This window comes from Durio zibethinus, chromosome 16 (genome assembly GCF_047325235.1).
Source record: "Durio zibethinus cultivar Kanyao isolate XHJ-2024 chromosome 16, ASM4732523v1, whole genome shotgun sequence".
In the NCBI taxonomy this organism is placed as follows: domain Eukaryota; kingdom Viridiplantae; phylum Streptophyta; class Magnoliopsida; order Malvales; family Malvaceae; genus Durio; species Durio zibethinus.
In genome coordinates, this window is record NC_143177.1 from 1,322,346 (window position 1) to 1,348,088 (window position 25,743).

Here is a 25,743-nt window from a genome sequence, read left to right on the forward strand (position 1 = left end):
TAATAAACAGATTTATTTTTTATATATTTAAGTCAATTCATAAGTAATTTTTTTTCCTTGGGATTAATATCTCTTGCAATTTGTCAAGAATGGCACATGGGAATGGAATTAATACGTGGTAAATTTCAAAAATAAATAATAATATTCTCTCATCTTACAAAAAAAAGATTTAATATGTCATAGCTGCAGCTTTTATTCATTAAGACTTTTGACAAATATTTTGAACAAAAATGTATAAAAACTTCCTAGCCAAAGATTTTATCACTAAAAATATAAAATCTTATTAAAGAAAATGCATATAACAAGAACCTTGATAATACATGGAAAGTGACTCTGGAAAGGGCAAAAAGAAAAACCATTAAATAAGCAGGCAAGGCATCGTGTCAATGTGACAAGCTTTGATATGCACAACTTGATGTCCTAACTACAGGTCCACACAGAGATAGGAGATGACTGAGCCGGCTTTTCTTTTGGTTCTAGGGCTAACCTTCCATTTCTCAACCAGAACCTTCTTTATGTTGGGGCAACTAGAAACCAAGGTGGCAACTCCGTTGGCGGTTATGCTAGGGCAGTAAACCATGTGGCAAGACTCGAGCATTCGGCAATTTTTAACGAGGTGGGAAAGACCTATGTCTGTTATTCGGCGGCAATGTGAGAGCACTATATCCTTGAGTAAGGGACAACCTTCTCCTAACTCGGCCAGTGCCATATCCCCCAAATTCTTCCATGAAGGAATTGATAAGCAAGTATTGAAAAGGAATTGCAAGCAAAATAAAATAACAGTCAGATTGAAGTTCACTTGAGATTCCGAAAACAAAATATTTTTATCAGAGTACAGCATCAGAAGAAGTAAGCATAATGACCAGAGCGTACAAAGAAAGTAGAACAGAAGCAAAGGGGCGGAGTGGGAGAGGGACACACCTGGAGAACACTGACATCTAGGTAAGTGAGTTGAGGGCATCCTCTTGCAATGGCTACAATTCCAGCATCCCGAATTTGGTTGCAGCCACTGACATTTAGATGTTCTAAGGGGCATCCCTGACCTAAGGCAATAAGAGCCTCATCCTGCACCCTAATAGAAAAAGGCTAAAGTTAGATAAAATGCCAATTAAGGGAACCATATTTCAGACAAAACAAAAATCAAGAACAGCTGAAAACATGAAACAGCATGAAGAAATAGCATTATCACACAAACTAAGCCAGAAGGAAACTGCAATGAGATGCACCTATCACAAAATCGGAGACTAAGATCAGTGAGAGAGTGACAATGCTCACCAACAGCTATGATTCCCTTGTTTCCAACCTATCGACAATGGAAGACATACAAGTTATGATTTATATCACAATTTATAATTGCTGAAACTGAAAACAAATGACTGCCAGCATCGAAAAGATACGAGCAAGTCTACATAAGATGGAGACTAAAAAGATGAAGCATTAAAAACTATCAATAAATTTCTTACTTCAATCATTTCTGAAAATATTTTGGTTCAAAACTCCATTCTTAAAATAATAACCATCTAACTGCCATCTTACACAGAAAAGAAAAACGTCCTACATAAGACATCAGTGAGAGAGGGAGGAGGAGGAGAAATCTCGTTAAATAGACAGTTTCCCTTTCCAGGCAATAGGCAAAACCATTTTCCTAATGTAGAACAGGATAGCACCCAAGCAAGTCAGTAGTAGTGGTTCAAGAATATTGTAGTTGGAGGAAAAATTCCATCACACAGAGAGAGAGAGAAAGAGACCTCATAACATCTCCAAATATGAAGTTTCCTCAGATTTCTGCAACCTTTTGCTATACTGCAAATCGCTTCATCTCCAATGCTAGAGCAATCTACCAAGTGAAGAGCTTGCAAGTATTTACAGCCCCTTCCAACTTCATGAAGAGCAAAATTACCAATCCTCTGGCAGTATAATAAAGCCAACTCAGTGAGGCGCCTACACCAAGTCACAAGCTTCAGAATCGACACAGTTAAAAATTTGCAATAAAATTTTACGTGGTAATTTTAATTAACTACATGTGGAAAACCAAAGAATGCCCAACAATAGGAACTGCATATGATCCCTAGCTCCTGCTAAAGTCAGGGCCTCCTGTCCCTTTAAAAGAGTGGTAAGGGAAAATAACAGAACATACGGGCATGATTTCCCAACAGACTCCAGTCCAATGGTTCCAATGTTGTGGCAGCCATTAACTTCAAGATGTGTAATTTCAGTGCAGCCAGTGGCGATTGCCTTCAGACCCTTGTCACTCAGGAAATAGCAATCACTCAAAGTAAGATTTTTTAGCTTCTTGCACCCTTTTCCAATAGCACGAAAACCACTGAGACATAAATCAGATGTATACTTCAGCAGTCATACCATGTATCATAAAACATAATAAATAGACCTTAGAATTAGACAACAAAACTTTGGGGTCCACTTATATTCCAAAAGACAGAATTAGAGGGGGGGAACAAAATGGTCAAATAGCCTTAGGCATACAATTCACTTATGGTGATCTTTCTAAGGAATAGTAACTAACTTGTCTGTAAATTGCTGGAAACTGTACAAGGCCAATATTTCCAATGACAAACAAGAAATTCCCACTGCCATCAAAGCCTCATCTGTAACACTAATACATTGCAACTTCAAGACTTTCAAAAGAGAACAGCCTCGGGCAATAGCAAGGATCCCTTTATTGCAGATAAACTCGGAATCCAGTGACAAGGTATCCAGAGATTTGCAATGAGACCCCACAGCTTCCAGTGATTTATCAGTTATTCCCGCACAAGCAGCAACACCAAGAGATTTCAATGATTTCCCACAACCAGTGGCCAAATCAACCAATCCTGCATCAGTCAAGCTTTCACAGAAACGCAAATTTAGGTCCTCAAGTTGCTTGCAACACTTGCCAACAACAACTAGACCTTGATCTCCAACATAGCAACCCTACAGAAAAACATCATAGGCAACTAAACTGCAAGTAGTGCATTGCTTAATGAACATGACAAGTAGAGTGGTATATAGTCGAAATTGTTGAAAAAATAATCCATAAACAACCCAATTGAGCAAACGTGATAGAGTAAAATATCACCAGTCTCCACTCAAATATGATGAATTACCTGCAAATCCAAGGATTTCAAGAAAGAGCATTTCTGTGCAAGGGACACTATACCCAAACTTGTAACATTATAACACCAGATTAAGCTCAACTTTTCTAGTTTAGAAAAGCCATCAGCGACAGCAGTCAAACCAGCATCTGTCAGACAGAATGATTCGCACTCCTCTTCTTCGTACCCAATTTTTTCAGCCGCGTAGTGTACCTTGAGAGATGTCAATGAATTCCCATCTCTGCCATGCTTTTTCCCCTGCACCAACAACTTAAACTACCTCATTAACATGTCTATCATTGGGTCGTTGATTTTACTACTTCCTTATTGCTTCCCCATGGAAAAAGCAATATTTTTGAAATTTTAAATATTAAAAATGTATTTTCTTTTATAACAAAAATTAGACTTGGTAATCTAAAACATACACAGTGACACAACATGAATACAATAGGAAAAATAAACACGAAGATAACACAGGTTTAAGATTTTAACAATAACTATACTCGGCTTAAACAAAATAAAAAAAGTATTTCATATTTTAATGATGAATTATGACACATAATTTTAGTGTAAAACATAATATGAATACACAAATTTTAGTATTTTACAGCACACGAATAGCCGAATCCTTGGGTCTAACAAAAATAAATGATATTCCTTTTACATGTATTGATTAATTATACTACAATCCCTATTATATTTTAGTAATTTGTTTTACAATTTGCTAAGTAAATAACAAAAGCGATAATCAAAGTATTTAACTATTGTAATAATTATCATTTTCAGAATTCAGGGTGCATTAAATGCCAAACTTATTTAAAAACTACGCAAAAAAAAACTGAAATTTATCGTAAATTGACGAATTTTAGATTTGATTACCACGTTGACAGGTAAATAAATGGATAATCTCTCGTCAATATGAACGGCTTTGACATTGATGAACCGTTGAGCGAGGAGCTTGACGAAGTGGTCTGGACTTCCAGAGGCGCCGATTCGGAGGGTGGTGCGACCAAGCCGTTCGAGACGGAGCCACCGTCTGCAGACGAGGGAGCAGGCATCGTGGCTGGCTTTGGAATCCACCCGTCGTAAGATCTCCAAGATCAGCTCGTCCGGAAGACATGTGTTGATCCAATCATGGCCACGCATCGGGGACTACATAGAGTTATCCGTACTGGAAAATTTTATAGTCTTTTTTTTTTCTTCTCCAAGATCAAGAAAAGGAAAATTGAAAATTATTGTAAATATTTTGACGGAAATAGTTTTCTATGATGTAAATAATTTAGGCAAGCGAAGGAGTCGGTGGTAATTATAACGTGTAAATAGTATATTAATATTTTAAAGATATTTAAGTTTAATTTAAATAAAAATTAAATTGATTTAATTATTATTTAATCGAATTTAAGTAAAATGATTTTTTTAAAAAGAATTAAATTTAAATATTTTAATATCTAATTGAATAACTAACAAATTTAATCAAATTTATTTTACTTAAAAAATTATTATTTTATCTTTATATATATCAATTTAAATTTGAACTCAAATTTAAATACATTATAAAACTTAAAATTAATTATAAGAATCAAACTCATTTTTTATTAAATATATTTAATAGAGTAAATTTGATCAATTCAGTTTTTATTTTGAGTTAAATTTAAATTTAAAAATTAAAATTTAATCAAATTTAAAATAATAAATTTTAAAGTCAAATTTAAATTAAAATATTTATTATATCAATTCGACTTAATTTAATCATATTTTTAAATAATTCGACTCAATTTAATTAAATTATATCTTTAAGCGATAACTAAGGAAACGCTTTTGTTTTTATTTTATTTCCAATAATACCTCGTTTTTTTTTTTTTTTTTTTTGATGAAGTTGTTTAAAGGAAAATTAGAACATATAAGAATTTTTTTTTCTTTATTTTTAATGGTAGAACATAAGTTGATAACATATTTTTATAGGAAATTTAATTTGGCTACCAACATAAGAAGTTATTACATTTAAAATTGTAAAATTTTGAATCCCAAACTTTTAAATTCATTTTATATAATCATCATTTAATAAAAAATTCAATAATTATTATTAGCTAATATAAATGATATTATCTTCAAATAAATTTTTTAATATAAATTAAGATTTTAAGTTTTTTTTTTTTAGCATACCGTGCCATTGATGATATTTTATCAATTATAATTTGTATAAATTAATTATTATATAATTATATATTAACAAATTAGAAGGTAAAACGATTTTGGTGAAATATATGAAATATAAATTTTCATTGAAAATTTACTATTGTAATAAAGAAGACTTACTTTTAATTTGATATTTGCATTAAATATTTTTTATGATTTGCATTTATAAAAAATTTATAACTTAATATCTAACTTTTATTTTATTATAACAAAAAAATTTTAAAAATAAAATTATGATACATGATATAATTTCATTGATTAATGTCTTTTTTTTTGTTTGTTTGAAATTTTTACTCTTACTTAAAGTCCAATACCTTATTACTTAAAGTGATTGAAAAAAATATTATATGTATAAATTCTCTCAAATTTATAATTTTAAAATATAAATTTTAATAATATATTCATTGATCCAAGAGATAATCGATTTCATTGATTAATATATATTATATCATCATTTTACTTAATAATATTAGTTGATAATATAAAATAACCTATAAAAATAGAAATAAAATATTAAATTATAAAATTTTAATAAATATCAAAGTAAAAAGTGATATAATTCATAGTTAAATTATATATTAATCCGGAGTAATATTGCTATTTATATTAATTTAAAAAAATTTAAAAAAAAACCCACATTCCCTACTGAAAAAAAAAAAAAGTTTCCCTTTGAAGTTTAAACTTTGTGAGCAATTTCTATTTTTTTTCAAAATGTTGTGATTTGAAGTGAAACGAAAATGTGAAAAGTCTATATGATCAACAGATCAATTACATTTTCTCAATCTGCAAATCATTCATCGAAGTGAAATTGAGAGAATTGAATTTTGGGTCGTATCATATCACATCATTTCGACATTTGATCGATCATGTCCTTCTTATTCTTCGACCCGTCAAGGCCCAAAACCCCGCAAGAGGTAGCCAGGGCGATCAAGGACAGCCTCATGGCTCTCGACGCCAAAACCGTTGCTGAAGTTAAAGCCCTTGAAAAGGTTTTTTTTTTTTTTTTTTTTTGGGGGGGGGGGGGGTTATGCTTAATTTTAGCATAATTTCTTGTATTCTTCAAATTTTTTTGGGATTTGGGCTATGTGGTTGAGTCTCAAGTTTGTTGTGATATTGAAATTATGAAATGGGTTTTAAGAATTATTTCATTTGGTAATGGTTTTGGCATTGGTTTTGCTAGTTGTTTTAAATATTTTACGTGTTATGCCATTACTTTGCTCTTCTTCCCAAAATCTTTGGAGCTTTTTGCTTTCCCGCATGAAATGCTACTGTTTGTTATTAGGATGTCAACAATGAAGTGTCTTCCAATGTCATTTGTTGTAATATGAACAAAATGGCTGATGCTTTATTATTTTGTACATAGAAAATCCATTGTCCATTAGGCTAGAGAAATGGAGGTAGCTCTCCCATCTAATAAAGTCTTAAAGATTTGAACCTGAAACCTGCAAGTGGAATGCTCAAGTTCTAACCCAATGGGACAAAAGGGGCAACGCTTGCTTGATGTCTATGTCTGCTAATATTGTCTCATGGGATCAACACCATTTTAGCCTACTTTCAATGGCATTGTAGATAAAATAATAGGTTTGGTCCAAGGATGGATGATTTTTGTTTTAGCCACAAGCTAAATGTTGGGGTTTAGTTTCTATCAGGGTTTATGTTCAGAAATGAAATCGAAAATGGACCGCAGAGACATTCAGTTACTTTGTAAATTACTCATGTTTAAGAATTTGGATATTGATAGTTATGTTTTTATATTGCCTTGGGCTATGGAAGAAGTTGAAAAGAATTTTGTGACAATGAGATGCATGCTTTCAAGAGATGGGGAGGTTGAACCAAATGTGGATCAAGTCTTACAGTTGGCACTTGAAATTTCTAAAGAGAATGTTATTTCTCTCATTAGTCACAAGTTGCCCATACTGGGATGGGAAGCAAGTTCTTGATATTTTTACTATTTTGGTCATATCTGGTTATTTAATAAGCTTGCCTATTTATTTTATGTTTTTACAGGCAAGAAAAGATTTATTACACCTTTGGTCCATATTGTTGAAGCAAAAAGTTGATTCCACCTGTTGCTGTGTGGAGTACATTGAGAAGCATTTGGAGTTATTTGACTTTCTTGTGGTTTGGTAATGTTATGAATGTCATTTTCACATTTATCTATGTCCATGCCCCTTTCTTTTCAACTAGAAATCTCTATAATTTGTTGTCTATTACATGCTTATCGAATATGCATAAAGCTGGTTTAATGTGACTCTTTCTCTCTCCTTCCTATTTGTTGTGTTCAGAGTGTGTTGTTTATTTCTATAGGATGGCATTGACCTGTATGCATACTGAAATAACATGGACAAAGTCATGTGTGCTATTGAATCACTAAGGTTAGGTGTGTAATTTCTATCTTTTGCAAGCAGCTATTATAACAAGGAAATTGCTTTAAATTGTGGAAATATGTTGAGGGAGTGCTTCAAATTTCCAACACTTGCACAGTAAGACATTCGAGCTTTATGTCCATTTCGTTCATATGACTGAAGTACTTAATGATGTTGCTAAAGTGATGCTATGGTTGAAAACATTGTCATTGCTTCTTCCTAAATGATGATTGTATAAGATTTCAGAAGAGGAAATATAATTCTTTCAGTACATAAGTTCTCTAAATTTTTTATTATATTCTATATCATCTAATTTGTGGCAAGCTTTGCATGTAACCTTGATTGGAATCATCATCCTCATTTGTATGCTCTTTTCCAAATATGGTTTTACGTGTTAGCGTCTACTAAGGTTTATACACTAGGCTTTCATGAGGTGAGGTGGTGAATAAGCAGAACATGCTGCAGCATGAAATATGTTGCTTTCAGCTCAGCATTCAGATACAACTCCGGTTTTTAGTAGACTGATTAATCACCACTTCAATATCTTCTGATGTTGTTAACTACAAAATTAGGTTTGTGAGGATAAACTTCTTTTTAATATTCTGGCCTGCTTTAAAAGATCAAGTGTAAAACATATTATGAAGGTTTTGAGTAAAACTTGGATGCTGGGTAATTCAGGAACTGGTGCAGTTTAGAGATTGGTAATGATCATTACCTATTTTAGAAGTGCCGATTGCTGCTTTTATTAGATGTCAAAAGCTATAACCGGTTGGTGTCTATGAACTAGTCCAAGTAAATCAAAGGAGGAAAAATTGGCTGCTAGGGCACTTTCTTTGTTTTAAATTTAATGTTTGGTGCAAAATTTCTTTATTGAAAATCAAGTTTCACTTTTTCACCAGTTAAATTTTGTAGTGATTTTTCAGATACATATTAAAGTCTGCTAGCTTTGTGTTATTCTTCAAATTTGTGGAGTTGCCCAACTTTGACGTTGCTTCTGATGCATTTTCAACATTTAAGGTTAGATGTATTAGTTTTTAAGTCTTACGGGTACTTTAGATTAAGTACATGCATTTTCAGGGTCCATGCTTTCTTCCTCTTATGCGTCTTTGATTGAATTTCCTCTGGATCTGCTTACAAAACATGGAACATTGTTATCTGAATAATTGACTGCTCATTACGATGAGGTACATTTACATACTGTTTAATCCCTTCTTACGTGACAGAAATGATCTAGGCTGAGAACAATTTTGCTTTAGGGCTTTATGTTGATTGAATGCTTCAACCTAGAAGACCTGCTGAGCTAAAAACTTTCTTCAAGAATGTTTTATATTGTGTGTACCCTTTTGGTAAGGGACATCAAGTGCAACTACCCCTGATGAATCTGCATGGTGCAGAGCTCTGAAAATATCTTTCTTCATAAGTTTGTTGAGATATCCATTTTCCATTTTCTCTCTTTTAGCTTATCTAATGAGATAATGTTGTTCCTGTTCTTTGATCTATATGAAAAACTCTTGATGTCTTCTAATTACGTGACAAGATGGCAATCTTTAAAGGTTGGTTTCGGCACTTTCTCTCTTTTCCATCCTGTTTGGATCTGTAGATATGTTGATTGGTAAGATGTGTTAATGCTGCAATGTTTTTGGTTTAGCTTCTGTCGCAATTTCTTTTGGAGACTCCAAATTCCCATATAATGAAGTGCTATATTTTAGAAGTTCGGTATTTGAAAGTTATGATGACATTGCTGGAGGTACTTCTTATTAACTGTACTTTTTTCTCCTTTATGTTTCTTTTGGCGTTAATTGGATTGAATCTCCATTGGCAGTCCGGATGTCTTATTGAAATGAGTTCTGATTTACATTCAACCATCATACACTCTTGCATCTTCGACCGTCCATTATTGGGCCTGAAGAGACATGGAAAATGAGTGATGCAAGAGTGAAAGCCATGAGTGCGGAATGGCATTTTTGTTTTATGGAAACTGCTTCAACTTATTGATATACTTTTGGGTATTCAACTTGGAATAGATTGGACCTAGTGAAATCATATGAGCTCTCTGTTTTTACTTTTATGTCTGATAAGATTATCCCAGTCTGCTTCCTTGGTACATTAAATATCTTAACCTGTAGCTATCGAGAAGAACTTGTTTGAAATTGTCTGTTATATGATTTGACTTTTTACTTTCCGCTCTTTTTGTGTCAAAGCAGGATTCAAGTAAAAACATGCAGATTTCTGCTTTCCACATTTTCAAAGTGGTTTTTCCCTCTCCTTCTCTCTCACTCTCAAATAAACACATCGTTTTTGCTAGTCCCAGCACAGGCCTATCCACAGTCCACAGGCAAGCACATGTTCTGTCATGGGGTTTTAAGAATACATCTTTGTAAAAAAGCCTCAGGGCAATGTTCTAAGTTAATAATTAGACAAGAAATGATGAGTGATGATATTCATGAATTGGAAGCTCGCCTATGAAAGTTCCCAATGTCTCTATCTCTTTCTCCTGCTTCAATGAACCCTAAAATATGTCATACTAAATGTCATAAGATGTCCTGTCCAAAAGATCTTCAGATATTAATGTTCAAGATCACCCATTGAGACTGAAATTTAGCCTGCGGAACATTATACTTTGGAGTATTTCTTCTGTTGCATTTCCAAAGCCAGTTCGCTCTCTTTGTCTTAAAAAATTACTTGGGACTGTTGGATGCAAATTACTTAAATGATATCACCTAGATAACAGGGAAAGAAAGCTTACTTCAGATATTGCAAGAATTGTTCTAATCTATTGTTTTCCTTCCTTTGCTATTCGCATGAAGGTTTTTGTTGCTAATCCTAACAAGCCAAGAGAAGTAAAGATTATTCTGGCAAAAAACCATGAAAAATTGCTGGATCTGCTTCAAAATCTCTCAGGAAAAGGTACTTAAATCTTTTGGCCATACATTTTCTGAAAAATTGGCACCAGATATATAGTTGGGTTTTTTCCATTTGAAACCATTTTCTTAGTTGTCCTTGTGCTTGTCTTTTAAGAAATAATTGTCATCGCATGTGCCGAAGATGAGCAATTTGAAGAGGAAAAGGAACTAATTATCAAGGAAATCGAAAGATTATCCCGGTTTCCAATTCTTAAATGCTAGTTTCCATCGCATGCTGTCTACTTTTATTAAATGCTAATTTCTGAATGATGATTTTCCATGGTGTGAGAACCGTCGGCCAAGGAAAGAAATTTACATCGAAGGAATATCAGAGTTCTGGTACAAGACAATATATAAGAAACAGTGAGCCCTTCCTAATTTCTTGTTAGAATTGTCAATGAAGTATGGTATTGTTGTATAAGGTGTGAAGAAACATAACTAGATTTGATTTCAGGAGTCGTCGTCAACTTTGATTGTATGAGTTATCTGTGGCTCATTGTGCTTTTGTTATATCATGCAACTGTTGTACGGCCACCTGGATCAGGGTGTATAGTATAATTGAAGCATTTTTTCCCGTAAAATAAAGGTTTGGTTAGTAAGTTGTTTAGCTTCTTTTTCTTTGTCATGGAATCTTTTGAACAATTAATTTTTCCGTGGACAGACATTAACATGGTGGAATTACTTTGGCTTCTTTTTCTTTGTCATGGAATCTTTTGAACAATTAATTTTTCTGTGAATAGACATTAACATGGTGGAATTGCTTGCTGCAATGTTGGTAGCTTCTCTTAACATATTAAAGCAAGCCTGCAATAGAAAAAGAACTTGTCAGCCTACCCATAACACAAACACTACAACAATAGTCAATCCACGAATCCAGAAGCCACAGCTTAGAATTGTCTCGACCATAACACAAACACAGAAAAGTCAATCCTCGAGCTCGGGAGCCACGGCTTGAAGCATAAGCCTGGGCCATAACACAAACACGATCCTGTCTTTGTTGTTTCCTTCTTTACATGGTGGATAATTGGCCATAACTTGAACAAGTCGAATGACGATAAGAATGACAGTGTTGTATCTACATTTTTAAATGGAAATGGTTGGAAATGTTATGAGTTTGACGGCATGTTTATAGACATAAACAGATTTGGGGAATATAATTTAGTTACTAGATTTGCACCTTTGTTGTAACGAATTCTCTGATTCAGAGGCTGTTGAAATTTTCTTTCAATTTCTCGCTTCATTTCAACACTAAATTCAACTCCAGAATGGAAACACCTTTTTATTCCTTACCAATTAACCAAAGCTAAACGTTCAAAAACTACAATAATATAATTTGCAGATGAGATAAGCCATAAAGCAGTTCAAATTCGACTGAATCGAACAAGCATTAAGATTTTTATTAAGAAAAAAGACGAAACCCTAGAAAGGGAAGAGAGAAAAAGATGAGAACTTTGGGTTGAGGCGTTTAGTTGATGTCGGAGTCATCGAAATCGTCTTCGAAGTTGTTGAAGAAATCGGCGTCGGCGAGCTTGTTGTCGATGGAGATGCCGCCTTCGCCGAACATCTCGAGTGGGTCAACGTCGTCGACTTCCATGGCTGAGCCTTGATCATCTGGGTCCACCATGAATTCCATCGGCGTTGGCCTCATCTTCCTCTTCAGCTTCTAGGGATTTCTTTTTAAGTTTGCGTGAATTCAACGCTGAGCTTATATAGAGAAATGTTTTCTATGAACGGTGTCGCTTCAGATGCTTAAAATTTTAAACCAAAATCCTTTCACGGAACGCAGCGTTTTCCAATTTAATCGGGAAAACTTTCTATTCCTGCAACGACGTCGTGAGATTCTTGGTTATTTTTATCATCAACGGTTTTTCAATGGACAAGAAAATAAGAACGTGGCAAAGTGGTAGAGATCGAGAAATATGGGGAGCAGAGAAGCGGAAATGGAAATGGCAGCAGCTCAACCATGCCCTTGTTCTTCCTTCATCTTCTTCACCCATAAATCCCACCTCCATAATTTCATTCATTTGCCACTTTGCCCTCTCTCTTACTCTCATTTACGCCGTCGTTTCAGCTCATGTGCAGCCAGAGATAGCAGCAGCAGCAGTAGAAGGAGAAGAAGCAAGTGGGACCCTAATGCTGAGAATATTCGTGCCAAAGGCTTCAGCTTCAACACCCAAAACGATGGCGACGACGAAGAAAGAGATGATTATTATGAAGAAATGGCAAATTCCGGGATTTTGGACGAAGCAATTGATAGCATTTGGATTTTGAAGGTACAATCTTTTCTTTCCTTTCCTTTTTTTTTTTTTTTTTTAAATTTGGATACATTCTTAAAGGTAGAATTTTGAATACCAAATGGGATTGATGTAAATGAATTTCATGCATTAAAATGGATTAAATTTGATGCATTTCTTTTTATAAATGAATTAGCTTCATACATCAATAGTTTTGCAACAACTATGGGTCCTTTTGAACAACTTAATTCTTGGATTTATTCGGTTAGTTTAATAGGATTTGCTTCCTCTTGAACAAGTAGTAAAATGAAGAACTTTGATTTGAAATCAACTTTATTCTTGGATCTATTGGGTAGTTTAATAGGATTTGCTTCTGTTGCAAATTTTAAAATTTAAGGGACTTGCCTCTTGCTTCAAATCTTAGTTGCAGGCTCACATATGCAGCTGTAAATTATGTGATACTAAGAATCTTTTGCATGGGACTGACACTCCATAGGAATATAGGAATCCCATCTCAAGACTCCTAATATCCGGCAATTATTCCGCTGACAATGTTGGGAAATCTTTTATATTGTCCTTCGCAATGAGGGGTTTGATTGGCAGCTCATGCAAGTTAACTAGTTTTAGTACCAGAAAAACTGCATGACAGCTTTAGTTGAGTTTACATGGGCATCAACAAACTGTTTGAACTCTTTGCAGATCACATATTTGCTGATTATGGTGAGAAATAGCGTTAGCTTCCACAGACCACAACACAGGATTTTTCACTTTGGACGTACCATTCGGCATTTGCCTCTTTCATAACCATCATTCAAACCATAGGCATCTCCTTATGCCTTAGTACTGAATTTTGCTCTATATAGGAATGTTGTTTTAAATGAACTGTTGCTAAATAATTGAATTTTCTCGATTGGATCATGTCCTACAGTTTGTTCCCCTCAATGTTATTTTATCAAATGTTAATTTCTTTTTTTTTCCCATAAAAAATGCATTCTGTTGATCCCAATACTTTTGCAATTGGTCAATGCAGGTTTTCAAATCCTTTGGTTGGACGCTACCAGTCATTTTACTTTCCTTCTTGTTTGCCACTGGCCCAAAAGCTTTCCTCATGGCATTAGCACTTCCACTTGGGCAGTCAGCAATAACTTTGGCACTTGAAAGGTTTTTGGGAAGGTCACAAAACAAGCAGAAGCGTAAGGTCAGGGTAAGAAAAAAACCAAAAAATACATCTCGGCGCACTGTAAAAAATGTTAAAATGGAGGAAGAGGTACAAGAAGGCCAAAAAAGCAGAAAGGGAAGAAGGGATTATCAATCATGGATAGTTAGTGATGATGGTTCTCCCAATGAGGGTGGCAATGCTGCAACCAACTTTGGTGGATGGGATGAGCTAGATGGAATGGGATCAATGAAAATGCCAACAATGGAAAATGGCTCAAAAAGGACATCAAAGGAGGAGGGCAAGTTGAGTATGAAAGAAAGTAACAATGATGCACCTTTGCTGTTGAGATTGTTGATTGCTGTTTTCCCATTTTTAGGTTCTTGGACTAAGATGTTTTGGTGATCCCATCTAGCAAGCTTCAGGTTCGTGCATGGCATCTTTTCTTTCTTGTCTTTAGCCCAAAAGGATTGCTTGTTCTGGTTCATGCTTGACTATTTTATAGCTCATGCTTGAGGCCAGAATCATAGATCAACAATCATAAACAAAATCATTTTTTAACGCATTTTAATATATCATTATACGAGTCTAGTTATAAGCATATATACAGCATTTTTTTTTTCTTGCTAAAATTCCCATTGTCTTTGCAATTCTTGTTCTGGTTTAGGGTTGGGATTTGTTTGTATCTTGAAACATTGTCTTGTGTTTCTATTTTTATTAAAATTTTCAGTTTTTTGAATTTGTCATAAATTTTTTTGAATTTTTTTTTAAATTTGAGATTTTTTTTAATTTTTTAAGTTTTGATATTTTTATAATTTTTAAAAATATTATATATATATTTTAATTTTTTTAATATTTCAGATTTTTTAAACAATTTTGAAAATTTTTTAGATTTTTTTTTATAAAATTTCTTTTAATAGTGACTGATAATTAATAATGTAACATTGATTAGACTTTTTTACGACATCTTATTGACTTTCATATTATGTAAATAAATTGACTAACAATATTAGGGCCTACAATCGCTTGACCTAGTGTGTTTAAAATTTTAAATTTTGATAATCTCGGGTAAAAAATCCCAACATTTATTTATAATAGATTTAATTAAGGATTAAGTTATTTATTTAAGTCTAAATATCCATTCAAGTTTTGAGAGATAAAAAATTAAAGCTCATTAAATAGATTTGGACGTAATTTTTAAACTCATTTAAATTTCAAGTTAGGTTTTAAACAAAAATTTAAAATTTAAGTTTGATCTGTTTAGATTCGAATTCACATATATATAAAATTTTTATTTATATATATGTGAATTATATATAAATTAATTCGTATATATGAAAAAATTAAAATTAAAAATTATATATTTTTTATTAAATTAAAATTTTATTTTTAATTTTTACATATATAATATTTATTTTTAATTTTTATGTATATGTGAATTAAATATAATTCAACTTAATTTAATTTATACTTAATTTAATCATATTTTTTAAATTTTTTATTATATAAATTAAGGTAAGTGGGTGGGTTAAGGATATATATTTTTAATTTGAGTTGGATTTAAAAATTTTTTTTATTATATAAATTAAGGCTAGTGGAAACACTTCTGTCTACAATCCGAAAGTTCACAATTGTTTGGATCCAATTGTCAGCATTAGAAAGATATTAATTGTCAGCATTTGGAACTGAATTAACCGAAGTTTTCAATATATGGAAAGATATCAGACTATAGATATTATTATTTACATATTTTAACTAATTTAATCTGAACATGTTTTTGAAGATAATTTGAGTCTTTTTTTGAAATAAAAAAATGTTAATACTAAGGATGGTAATAAATCGTAAATAAATAAATATTAATTATTATTCAATCCATTTACAGTGGATTCGAATAATTATAAATAGATAATTAATAGATTTGGATAAGAAATTTATTATCCGTGATGGATTCAGAGTGAATACGAATAGTATCCTCTGGATATTTAATACTCAAATCTGTTTAAGTTTTAATGAATAATAATGAATATTCAAATTCGGATATGAATTTGTTACTTATTTACATATCTAAAGTATATAAATTTGTATATTTGTATAAAGTTTTATATCTTAAAAAGTAATTTTTATTTATTATTAATTAAGACTAAACTTGAGTTTTAAATTATATTTTTGTTTATTTTATATTTTGACAAAAATTTTAAATAAACAAATATTTTAACATTTTAAATATTTAAACAAATAGTATTTATTTAAATAGATTCGAATTTAAATAATAATTTTAAATTTAAACAAATATTTAAACAAATTTAAATATTATAAATATTAAACGAATTCGAATACGAATATTTTAAAAATAATGAATATCCATTTCGCTATCATTCTTAACTAATACGGGACAAGCTTCTTTTACTTTTATGTTAAGATGGAAACTTATTAGATTGATATTTATTGTTTCTATTACAAAAACTTTTTCTTTTCCCTTTAAACTCAATTATACGAGTTTAGTTGTTATGGATAAATTACCCATTTGGTCTCTTAAATATTATATTAATATCAATTCCACCTTGCTTGAGGCGTAAAGGTGGGTGATGGAGTCGATATGAACTTGTTTGGAACCAAATTTCTCCATAGAAAAGGATGATAGAAGGGAAACTTAAAAAAGGCTATTGAACAAAAATTTTTATCCAAATTGAGAAAGATATTGTATTAAAATTCCTAACAAGGGAGGATTTTAATTTGTCAAAGGTATCATTTTGTTCTAAAACAAAGGAAACTATCATGAAAAGTAAGGCATGATAACTACATCCAAGAATATGGCAAATTGAAAAAAAATTGTCATACAACACAACCTTACTAAAACCTCATGTTAATTTCACAAGATAATCCATAATGTGCTTAATTTACATCGATGGAGATAAATTTAATTTGCGTCACAAAAATTTGGGATTGAGACAACTAATATAATGGGCAAAATTTATATTGTTAGCAATTACTTCATTGGTTACACCATTTTTTTTTTTTGAATTACAAGAAATTTTTAAATAAAATAAAATTCATTAAACTAGATTCATGCATCGTACATACCATTTGAATGTAGGCATTTGAGATAAGGAATTGAGTTTAAGACGTACAAGTTTGTGCTATATCATGCTTTATTGCTTAATCAACTTGAGTTGATAAGCTGCAAAAATGTTTGAAAAATTGGATGGCTTGTTTAGATGATCTAAGAAGAGGATTAAGGCTGACAGTTGGTTTGCTTTAGTTAAAACTTTCAATAGTACTCGAAGATAGAGGTGTTCATGGGTTGAATTAGGTAGATTTTGGGTTAAACTCATAGTTAGTGCTAGAGTATGAGAACTTCTTATACTAAGAATTCTCATATAGGTGGTAAAATATAGATACTTGATTTTGGTTATTAATGCTTTTTTCTTTTAAATTTCTTTAAAGTTATTAAGTTGATGATAAGTCAAAACAGCTAATAAGACTATTTTAATTAAAGTTATTTTATGAAATAACTATTCATGAAACAACTTTTTTACAAAATAACTATTTAAGAAACAACTCTTTCACGAAATAATACCTTCACAAAATAATTATTCTGGAAACAACTTCCTCAAAGAACAAGACCAACACCTTTACTGAAAATTCTTGTATCAAAAGTTGCTTCATTAAGAGATACAAAACTCTTTTATCAAAAATTGATAAAATCACTTTCAACCTCAGCAACCACAGGAAATAGTTTTGCTCTTAACAATAACAATTTTCGCAATATTCGTAAATAATATTCCTCCATAAACTCATTGGAGATGGCTGTTACAAAGGTTTCGGGAGTATGGACAGGTAATGGATGTCTTCATTGCACAAAAAATGAGTGCAAGAGGCAGGAAATACGGGTTTGTACGTTTTGAGAAACTTGTAAACGCAAAGAAGGAGTTGTACAATTTGAATGGATCGTGGATTAAGGATTACAAGATTGGGGTTAAATGGCCAGATTCAATGCAAGATCGACATTTTCGAAAAGAGTTATGACGAATGAGGAACGTGAGAAGAGTAGAGTGTGGGACAGCAGACAAGGGCGGGAGAGAAACCTTCATGGTCGGTTGCAAAAGGAGTTGGGGAGAGGTTTAACGGGGGATAGGGGGTGGTAGGAGGACAAAAGTCCTACTTACAAGCTGCTTTGAGTGGAGAAAAAAAAACACCTTATAAGATTGGGTCAAGTCAAAATCGGACGAGTTCAAATATTATTATGAATTATACTTTTAATCATTAGTATTTAGATTGAACTAACGAACCCAAATATATATGTAGGTGATTGAGTTCGTTCGAGATGAACATGTTCCATAATTTATAGATTCAAGTTGGTCAACACAGGGCCAACATTCATTTCACTTATAAAGTGTTTAGATATTCAAATTCTGATAACTTTGAGTAAAAAATTCTAATATCTATCTTTAGGTTGTAATTTATTTTATATAAAAAAATTACTTAAACCTAAATATTTTTTTTGAATGATCTCTTTTTTTAAAAATGTTTTTGGATTGATTTTTATATCTAAGCTGTCATAAATAACATAAAAATGAAAATGATTCACCTTTATCAACTTTTATTGAATTGTCTCCTTGCATAGAAATACATCATACTAAAAGGAGAAATAATATTAAAAACCACAGTCATAAATGCACACACACTTGAAAGTTGGATCAAGAGGAGTGCCTCCACTTATGAGACATTGCCCTGAATTTGAATTGTGCTTTTCGAGACACTTCTGTCTACAATTCGAAAGTTCACAATTGTTTGGATCCAACACCTCTTGGCATCTTTGTTGTGCATCAACCACTGAAACAACTGCAAAAATAAAAATCAAACAAACAAATTAACTTTCAAACCCTTCAATGTAAGAGAAAAAAAAAACCATCAGGATTTGAACTCAAATCTTTAAATACGGCCCATATATGCATCCATTGTTGATTTAATTACTTAAATGTTAGTGTAATTTGTTTTTCATGGTAAACAAAACAACATTGACAAATGTTTTTGAAAAGCTATCTAATATGAGTTAAAGGGATAAAGAAAACAAACCAGTGAAAAGGAGGGCAAGTATGACAAAATGGGTGAGAGAAAATTTGGCCATTTTTACTAGGGTTTAGTAACAAAAATCTTATGCAATGGTTAGGAAATGCTTGAGTGTATGAGTTAGCCTTGGAGGTTTTGGAGGTGTATAAATATTTTTGCATGTAGTAATTGAAATTAGAAAGATATTAATTATTAGCATTTTCCCTGCTAAAATCAAGGGACTGATACAGTGATTATGGGGCTGATATTGACCAAATTTTCAGAATATGGAAAGATATCAGACCATATATATTACTATTTAAAGAATTGTTAATTTAATTTAGACCTTTTTTAGAAGAAAAAAATGTTTAAAACTTTTATTTTATGTTAACATGGAAATGGTTTCTATTGCCTAATATAAACAGCATAAAAAGGCAAGAGTTAGGTAATTTTTTTTTTAATTTTTTATCTTTTCTTTTAAACTCTTTCACACAGTCTTTCTCTAATTTAAAATGCAGTCTTTATCTAATTTTTCTTGTCCTTTTAAACTCGTTTATATATATGAGTGTAGTTGTTATGGACAAATTACCCATTTGATACCTTGACTTTTTCAAGAGTTTTTTTTTTTTTTTACGTATAAAAGTGGTTAAATGACATGATTTTTCAAGTTAAAATACAAATAAAACCTAATTTGGAGTCTTTAATTCTCTTTACATAAAAAGGCAATTTCAACATTTATCCTTTCTAACGACAATAATTTGGGATAATTAAGGGGTCGTTTGGTATTATTATATATTATAATATTTTATGTTTTTGAAAATTTTGTTTTGTTTGATTTTCATTTTATTTTTAATTTATTGAATTTGAAAATATGTTTGAATAAAATGTTTTTGTTTTAGAAATGTGAAAACAAAAAAATAAGAGAAAGTGATTAAAATTTTTAGACTCCGTTTGTTATTAATAATATAAATAAAATAATAGTTATTATTAATATTATTTATTAATATATTATAATGTTATTTATTAATATAATATTATTTATATAATAAATATAATAATATTTATTAATTTAATATTTATATAATAAAAATATTATTTTATTAATATAATAATTATAACGTTACTGTAATGGTTTAATTGTAATTTCTATGAACAGCACCCATATGGTAACAATGCCAAATTATTTCCAAAAAACTGAAAACACCATTTTTCTGTTATCAGCAAATTTTAAAATTTTCTAAAACTTTATTTTCAATTTTTAAAAATAAAAAATAAAAAAAACCTTCCAAATATGTTTTTGTTTTCAATTTTAAAACAAAAATGAAACCGAAAACAAAAAATAGAAAACGAAAACGTTAGCGAACGACACCTAAGCAATTAGCAATTCCTTATTGGTTGATTTTGAATTAATTCCTATAGACGAAAATAAATCTCTGGACAGGTACAGTGACGGTGAGATTGATATTGGGGAAAAAAATCCTCATCGCTATTTAAAATTTGTTGAAAATTTTCATTGCTTAATTTAAGGGTGATAAATATAGTTTTTAATTAAATTTATAGATGAAATTAATAATTTTAAATTAAGTATAAAAATAAATAAAAATTAATTAAAAAGATAAAAATGAAGTAAACAAATATTTAAACTTAATAATTTCAGATACGATACGATAATACGACACGAAAATTATACAAAAAAAATTTGATTTGTGTTTTAAAAAAACATGTTTCATATTTATTCGTGTCGACATAAATTTTGACACTACAAAATTTGTGTCATATAAGTATTAACTCGTTTAAATACGTGATACGACACAAATAATATATTTAATTTAATTTTATCATATGAGTAAACGTTTAACACGTTTACACGTTTTATTTTATTTTTTATTTATTTTAATTTAATATAAACATATAAAAATTATTTTAATTTTAATCTTTTAGTTATAATACTTAATTACCTATTTAATATCATATAAAAATTATTTTAAATATTTAATTATGATACTCATTTAATAATTGTTATAAAATTATTTTTATATTAATAATATAAATACAATATTAACATTAATATTAATCCTATACATTATTATTTTATTCTTTAATAGTTTATTATTTTGAATTTGATACTAAAAATTAATATAGTTATGTAATATAAATTAATATATATATTAAATACATATTAATTGAGTATAAATTTTTTTAATAAATACTTTTTTATATTATAACTATGTCAAATTTATTAAGTTGTAAATGATAAATAGTTTTTAATTATTTATTATTTTAGTCAGGTTCTTGTATATATTCATGTTAATCATGTATATAATTCTTATATTTATAGAATCTATAGAATCAATTTCTTTAATAACAAATATTTATTTTTCTTATTTAAAAAATTCTTTAATAAAATTTCAAAATCTTTAATTTTATTTTTAAAATTTCATTAAATTTTATTCTCAAAAGATTTTAATACTCTAGATATTCTATACAAAATTTTACTATATTGCAATTAATTTTTTTCATTTAGCTAAACATAGAATACTATTATAGGGCACAATTAAATCTTTAGAAGAATGTTGGCTCGATTATAGGTTCTACAAAGACACATCGCAAGTTGAAAAACTTTAATCTACTAATTTTAACAAAATTTTTAACAACATCATATCATCGGTAAAAAATTTTGTTTATAGGTTGCATGAACTTTAAACTTACAAACTTTACTTCCATATAAAAACAAGTGATTCCTAAAAAAAAAAAAAAATTAAATTATATACTTTACTTTTTTTTTTCTCATTTCTAGAAATACAAAAATTATATACATTACTCCTTTACTTTTTTTTTTTCTTACGAGAAAGACAATTTTATTGTTAATTATTGAAGTCATGCATATTTATAAAGGAAATAATCCCATTAATTGTTTCATTGAATTTTTTTAAAAATATTCTTTTTAATTGTTCCATTCAATTATTTTTCTATATTTTAGGAAAACATTCACATTACTTATTCTCATATTTTTAGGGAAACACTTATATTACCTATTTCTTTTAATTTCTCTTTTTTTTTTTTTTAAAGAAATACTCTCATTACTTATTCTTCTATTTTGTAGAGAAACATTTTTATTGCTTATTCTCTCTTTTTTTTTTAAGAAACATTACCATTACTTGTTCTCCTATTTTCTTTAGAACACTTTCATTACTTGTTCCCTTTTTAGAGAAATATTAACGTTATGACTTACACTTTCATACATCACTTGTCTAATCAGTAACTCTTTAATTTACAATATTAAAATTTGTTTATTCTATGCATAGAACATTCTTTGATTTACATCAAATAATTTTCATACAAAGAGTAATGAATCCGCACATATACAGTCACAATAAATATGTATTCATATATAATTTTTTCTTTTCATGAAACTTATATTATACATCTTTAAATTACAAGAACAAATATATTTTATTTTCATATATATTTTTACTTTTATTCTTTCATTAAACTAGTGCATGAGAGCTTCTTATATTAAAAATTCTCATGTAAGGGCAAAACGTAGATATTTGATTTTGGTTACGAATACTTTATTCTTTTAAATTTTTCTAAAGTTATTTAAATTACAGATAAGTCACAACATGTGATAAGACTATTTTAGTGATAGTTATTTTATAAAACAGCTATTCATGAAACAATATTTTTACAAAATAACTGTTTATGGAATAATTATTCAAAGAACAACTCTTTCACGGAACAACACTTTTAGGAAACAACACTTTTATGGAACAACTGTTCTTGAAACAACTTCTTCAAGTAACTAGACCAACACCTTTATCAAAAAATCTTATATCAAAAGTTGCTTCACTACTAAGAGTTATTCCATAAAAAATGCTTTACCGAATGTTACTTCATTGAAAGAAAAAGTGAAAATAACCTTAGAATATGGTAAGATTCTTGGGTTAATTCCACTATTATAATGTTTCGAAAAACTTGACTTGGTGGATTATATATGGAGATAGTTAAAAATGTTTTCTCTTAATATTTTTCTGAAATATGAGTGCTTCTCCTTTTCTTTTAGAACAAATAATGAACTACTATATTTATTATGCCTATTATCAAAAAGCTAATTAAACTCTCATTAAACAATACATTAATACTTTTTGTAACAGTAAATTCTCTCATTATTCACCATTATTCCTTTTAATACTCAGGATATGTAGCTTCTATTCTTGAAACCTATAAATAAGAGTTTCCATGGACTTTTAGACTTGGACAAATTTCTTACAACTTTCTCTACAATTCTCCCTTCGTAAGATCCTTTCTAAAACTTATTCTCTCCTCTACCTAGCCTTATTTCTCCGTTCACCACCACCTGTCACTTTATTCAACATTTTAGGATATGCTCCAATCTTCCTTTTCGCCATATCTCGACATATCTTGTTTTATTTGTTTGTAACGCTTCCTCATTCTACTAAGAACCCCTCCATGGAGTCTTTAATTCTCTTTTCATAAAGGGGTTTAGGGTTGCTCTCCTGTTTTAGGCCAAGCTATGATCTGAGGGTTGCTTGTTCAGGCTCTTGCTTGACTATTTTATAGGTCATGCTTAGGCCAGAATTACAGGTCAATGATCATAAAGAAAAGCGTTGTTTTTGCTAGAATTCCACATTGTCTCTACAATTTTGGTTGGTTTAAGATTGAGATTTGTTGTCGGTTGAAAATGAATAATCCGATCAAGGGCATCTCAAATTTTACTTAAATCTAATTCTTTTTTGGGACAATCTTGGATTGATTTTTATATCTAAGCTGCAATAAATAACATAACAATGAAAATAATTCACCTTTTATCTATTTTTTGTAATAGTCTCCTTGCTTAGAAATACATGATAAATAAAATCAAACACCACAGTCATAAGCACAGAGACACTTGAAAGTTGGATTAAGAGGAGTGCCTCCATTTTCGACACATTGCCCTGAATCTGATTTGTGCTTTTCGAAACACTTCTGCCTACAATCCGCAAGTTCGCAATTGTTTGGATCTAAGACCTCTTGACATCTCCGTCCATCAACAATGGAAACGGCTGCAATAACAAAAATCAAACAAACAAATTAACCTTCAGACCCCCAATATAAGAAAAAAATCATTAGGATTTGACTTCGCAAGCTTTGAATAAGGACCATATACGCATACATATTTGAGTTAATTACTTAAATGTTAGTGTAATGTTTTTCTTTTTCATTGTAAACAAACAACACTGACAAATGTTTTCGAAAAGCTATCAAATATGAGTTGAAAGGATAAAGAAAACAAACCTGTGAAAAGGAGAGCAAGGATGAGAAAATGGGTGAGAGAAAATTTGGCTATTTTTATTAGGATTCAGTAACAAAAATCTTATGCAATGGCTAGGAAATACTTGAGTGTGTGAGTTAAGTGATTAAAATATTAATTTTTATAAATATTGGTGACAATTTTTCTTATATATTTTAGGCGAAGTTTTTTAATTCTATAAAAGGATTAAGAGATTGACAAATATTTTTTTTATTATATAATTTTTTTTTATTTTTTAATATACTTTATAGGAAATGCGTGTCATCCTTTTAATTTTGCTAATGAAATTTTAAAACTCTAATAGTTGTGCATGAGATAATTTTTCAAGAAAAAATGTGATTTTTCAAAGTTCATAAATCAAAACATAAATCTGAAAAAAAAAATTAAATGATCAAATGAGTAATTTATTTTTAGGATATAACATGTTATTGTATTTGCTAAAATTCTTTCTATCTCTAAAATTTAGATTCTGGTTTAAGAACCCCACTAATCATTAGTATTTAATCTGAATTAATGAAGCCAAATATGTATGTATGTGATTGAGCTTGTTCGAGATGGATTTGTTCCATAATATATAGAATAAAGTTGGTCTAGGTAGGGCCAATAGTGATTTAACTTACAGAAAAAGTGTTTAGAGATTCAAAACCTGATAATTTTGAGTAAAAAATCTCAATATTTATATTTAAACTGCGAATTTTTTATATAAAAAATTTGCTCAAACGCATATCTCTTTTTTTAAAAACGTTCTTGGATTGATTTTTATATCTAAGCGTCATAAATAACATAAAAATGAAAATAATTCACATATTAATACCTTTTATTGGCTTCCTTTATATTAAAAAATATTTCTTAAACCTAATTTTTTTCGAACGAATTTTTTTCCAATGTTCTTGAATAATTTTTATATATAAGCTGCCATAAATAACATAAAAATGAAAATAATTCACGTTTTATTACCTTTTATTTGTTAAATAGTCTCCTTGCTTAGAAATACATGATATTAAAAGGAGAAATAAAATAATACCACAATCATAAACACATAGACACTTGAAAGTTGGATTAAGAGGAGTGCCTCCATTTTCAACACATTGCCCTGCATTTGAATAGTGCTTTTCGAAACACTCCTGTCTACAGTCCGAAAGTACACAATTGTTTGGATCCAACACCTCTTGACATCGTTTTTGTGCATCAACCATTGAAACAACTGCAAGAATAAAAGTCAAACAAACAAATTAACTTTCAAACCCCCAATGTAAGAAAATAAAAACCGTTAGGATTTGAATGGCCAATATATGCATCCATTGTTGATTTAATAATTCCTTAAATGTTAGTGTAATTTGTTTTTCATAGTAAACAATACAACATTGACAAAAGTTTTTGAAAAGCTATCAAATATCAGTTAAAGGGTTAAAGAAAACAAACCCGTGAAAAGGAGG

At 30.1% G+C, this 25,743-nt stretch overlaps 4 protein-coding genes across 10 annotated transcripts; 2 read left to right on the forward strand and 2 right to left on the reverse strand.

Annotated features, from left to right (window-relative positions):
* Nucleotides 1–154: 154 nt before the first annotated feature.
* Nucleotides 155–4,397, reverse strand: LOC111292366 (uncharacterized). 2 transcript variants are annotated; one of them, XM_022884717.2, is made up of 8 exons: nt 3,972–4,397; nt 3,105–3,350; nt 2,525–2,931; nt 2,138–2,323; nt 1,749–1,941; nt 1,227–1,303; nt 922–1,072; nt 155–721 (listed from the first exon to the last, which is right to left on the reverse strand). In XM_022884717.2, the coding sequence occupies exons 1-8, from the start codon at nt 4,236–4,238 to the stop codon at nt 425–427; spliced, it is 1,824 nt and encodes a 607-aa protein (XP_022740452.1). In that variant the 5' UTR covers nt 4,239–4,397; the 3' UTR covers nt 155–424. The 2 variants fall into 2 exon arrangements, with proteins under 2 accessions (XP_022740452.1, XP_022740461.1); XM_022884726.2 differs by lacking the exon at nt 1,227–1,303 and having other exon boundaries at nt 922–1,065.
* Nucleotides 4,398–5,922: 1,525 nt separating this feature from the next.
* On the forward strand, nt 5,923–11,164 carry LOC111292354 (uncharacterized). 5 transcript variants are annotated; one of them, XM_089745130.1, is made up of 7 exons: nt 5,923–6,277; nt 7,296–7,414; nt 7,697–7,771; nt 8,578–8,670; nt 8,778–9,207; nt 9,303–9,401; nt 9,477–11,164. In XM_089745130.1, exons 1-5 carry the CDS (start codon nt 6,155–6,157, stop codon nt 8,815–8,817), a joined length of 450 nt encoding a protein of 149 aa, XP_089601256.1. In that variant the 5' UTR covers nt 5,923–6,154; the 3' UTR covers nt 8,818–9,207; nt 9,303–9,401; nt 9,477–11,164. The 5 variants fall into 5 exon arrangements, 1 of the variants encoding a protein (XP_089601256.1); XR_016328537.1 differs by having other exon boundaries at nt 7,296–8,838; nt 8,911–9,207; XR_016328538.1 differs by lacking the exon at nt 7,697–7,771 and having other exon boundaries at nt 8,578–9,207.
* A 646-nt stretch (nt 11,165–11,810) lies between these two features.
* LOC111284060 (small acidic protein 1-like) lies at nt 11,811–12,205 on the reverse strand. The gene has a single exon (XM_022872802.2). It carries the CDS (start codon nt 12,203–12,205, stop codon nt 12,023–12,025), a length of 183 nt encoding a protein of 60 aa, XP_022728537.1. The 3' UTR covers nt 11,811–12,022.
* Nucleotides 12,206–12,253: 48 nt separating this feature from the next.
* Nucleotides 12,254–14,548, forward strand: LOC111292334 (uncharacterized). 2 transcript variants are annotated; one of them, XM_089745129.1, is made up of 3 exons: nt 12,254–12,830; nt 13,491–13,511; nt 13,822–14,548. In XM_089745129.1, exons 1-3 carry the CDS (start codon nt 12,477–12,479, stop codon nt 14,350–14,352), a joined length of 906 nt encoding a protein of 301 aa, XP_089601255.1. In that variant the 5' UTR covers nt 12,254–12,476; the 3' UTR covers nt 14,353–14,548. The 2 variants fall into 2 exon arrangements, with proteins under 2 accessions (XP_089601255.1, XP_022740398.2); XM_022884663.2 differs by lacking the exon at nt 13,491–13,511 and having other exon boundaries at nt 12,266–12,830.
* The last annotated feature ends 11,195 nt before the right edge of the window (nt 14,549–25,743 follow it).

Bases quoted from the DNA above. Each gene is read 5' to 3' on its own strand.
- LOC111292354 (XM_089745130.1), top strand. From the start codon at position 6,155: ATGTCCTTCTTATTCTTCGACCCGTCAAGGCCCAAAACCCCGCAAGAG. The intron at 6,278-7,295 runs GTTTTTTTTTTT...ATGTTTTTACAG, and splicing joins AAGTTAAAGCCCTTGAAAAG to GCAAGAAAAGATTTATTACA. The intron at 7,772-8,577 runs GTAAGACATTCG...GTGATTTTTCAG, and splicing joins AAATTTCCAACACTTGCACA to ATACATATTAAAGTCTGCTA.
- LOC111292334 (XM_089745129.1), top strand. From the start codon at position 12,477: ATGGGGAGCAGAGAAGCGGAAATGGAAATGGCAGCAGCTCAACCATGC. The intron at 12,831-13,490 runs GTACAATCTTTT...AACTCTTTGCAG, and splicing joins ATAGCATTTGGATTTTGAAG to ATCACATATTTGCTGATTAT. The intron at 13,512-13,821 runs GTGAGAAATAGC...TGGTCAATGCAG, and splicing joins TCACATATTTGCTGATTATG to GTTTTCAAATCCTTTGGTTG.
- LOC111292366 (XM_022884717.2), bottom strand. From the start codon at position 4,238: ATGCGTGGCCATGATTGGATCAACACATGTCTTCCGGACGAGCTGATC. The intron at 3,351-3,971 runs GTAATCAAATCT...TTGTTGGTGCAG, and splicing joins TTTATTTACCTGTCAACGTG to GGGAAAAAGCATGGCAGAGA. The intron at 1,304-1,748 runs GTCTCTTTCTCT...CATTGTCGATAG, and splicing joins ATATTTGGAGATGTTATGAG to GTTGGAAACAAGGGAATCAT.
- LOC111284060 (XM_022872802.2), bottom strand. From the start codon at position 12,205: ATGAGGCCAACGCCGATGGAATTCATGGTGGACCCAGATGATCAAGGC.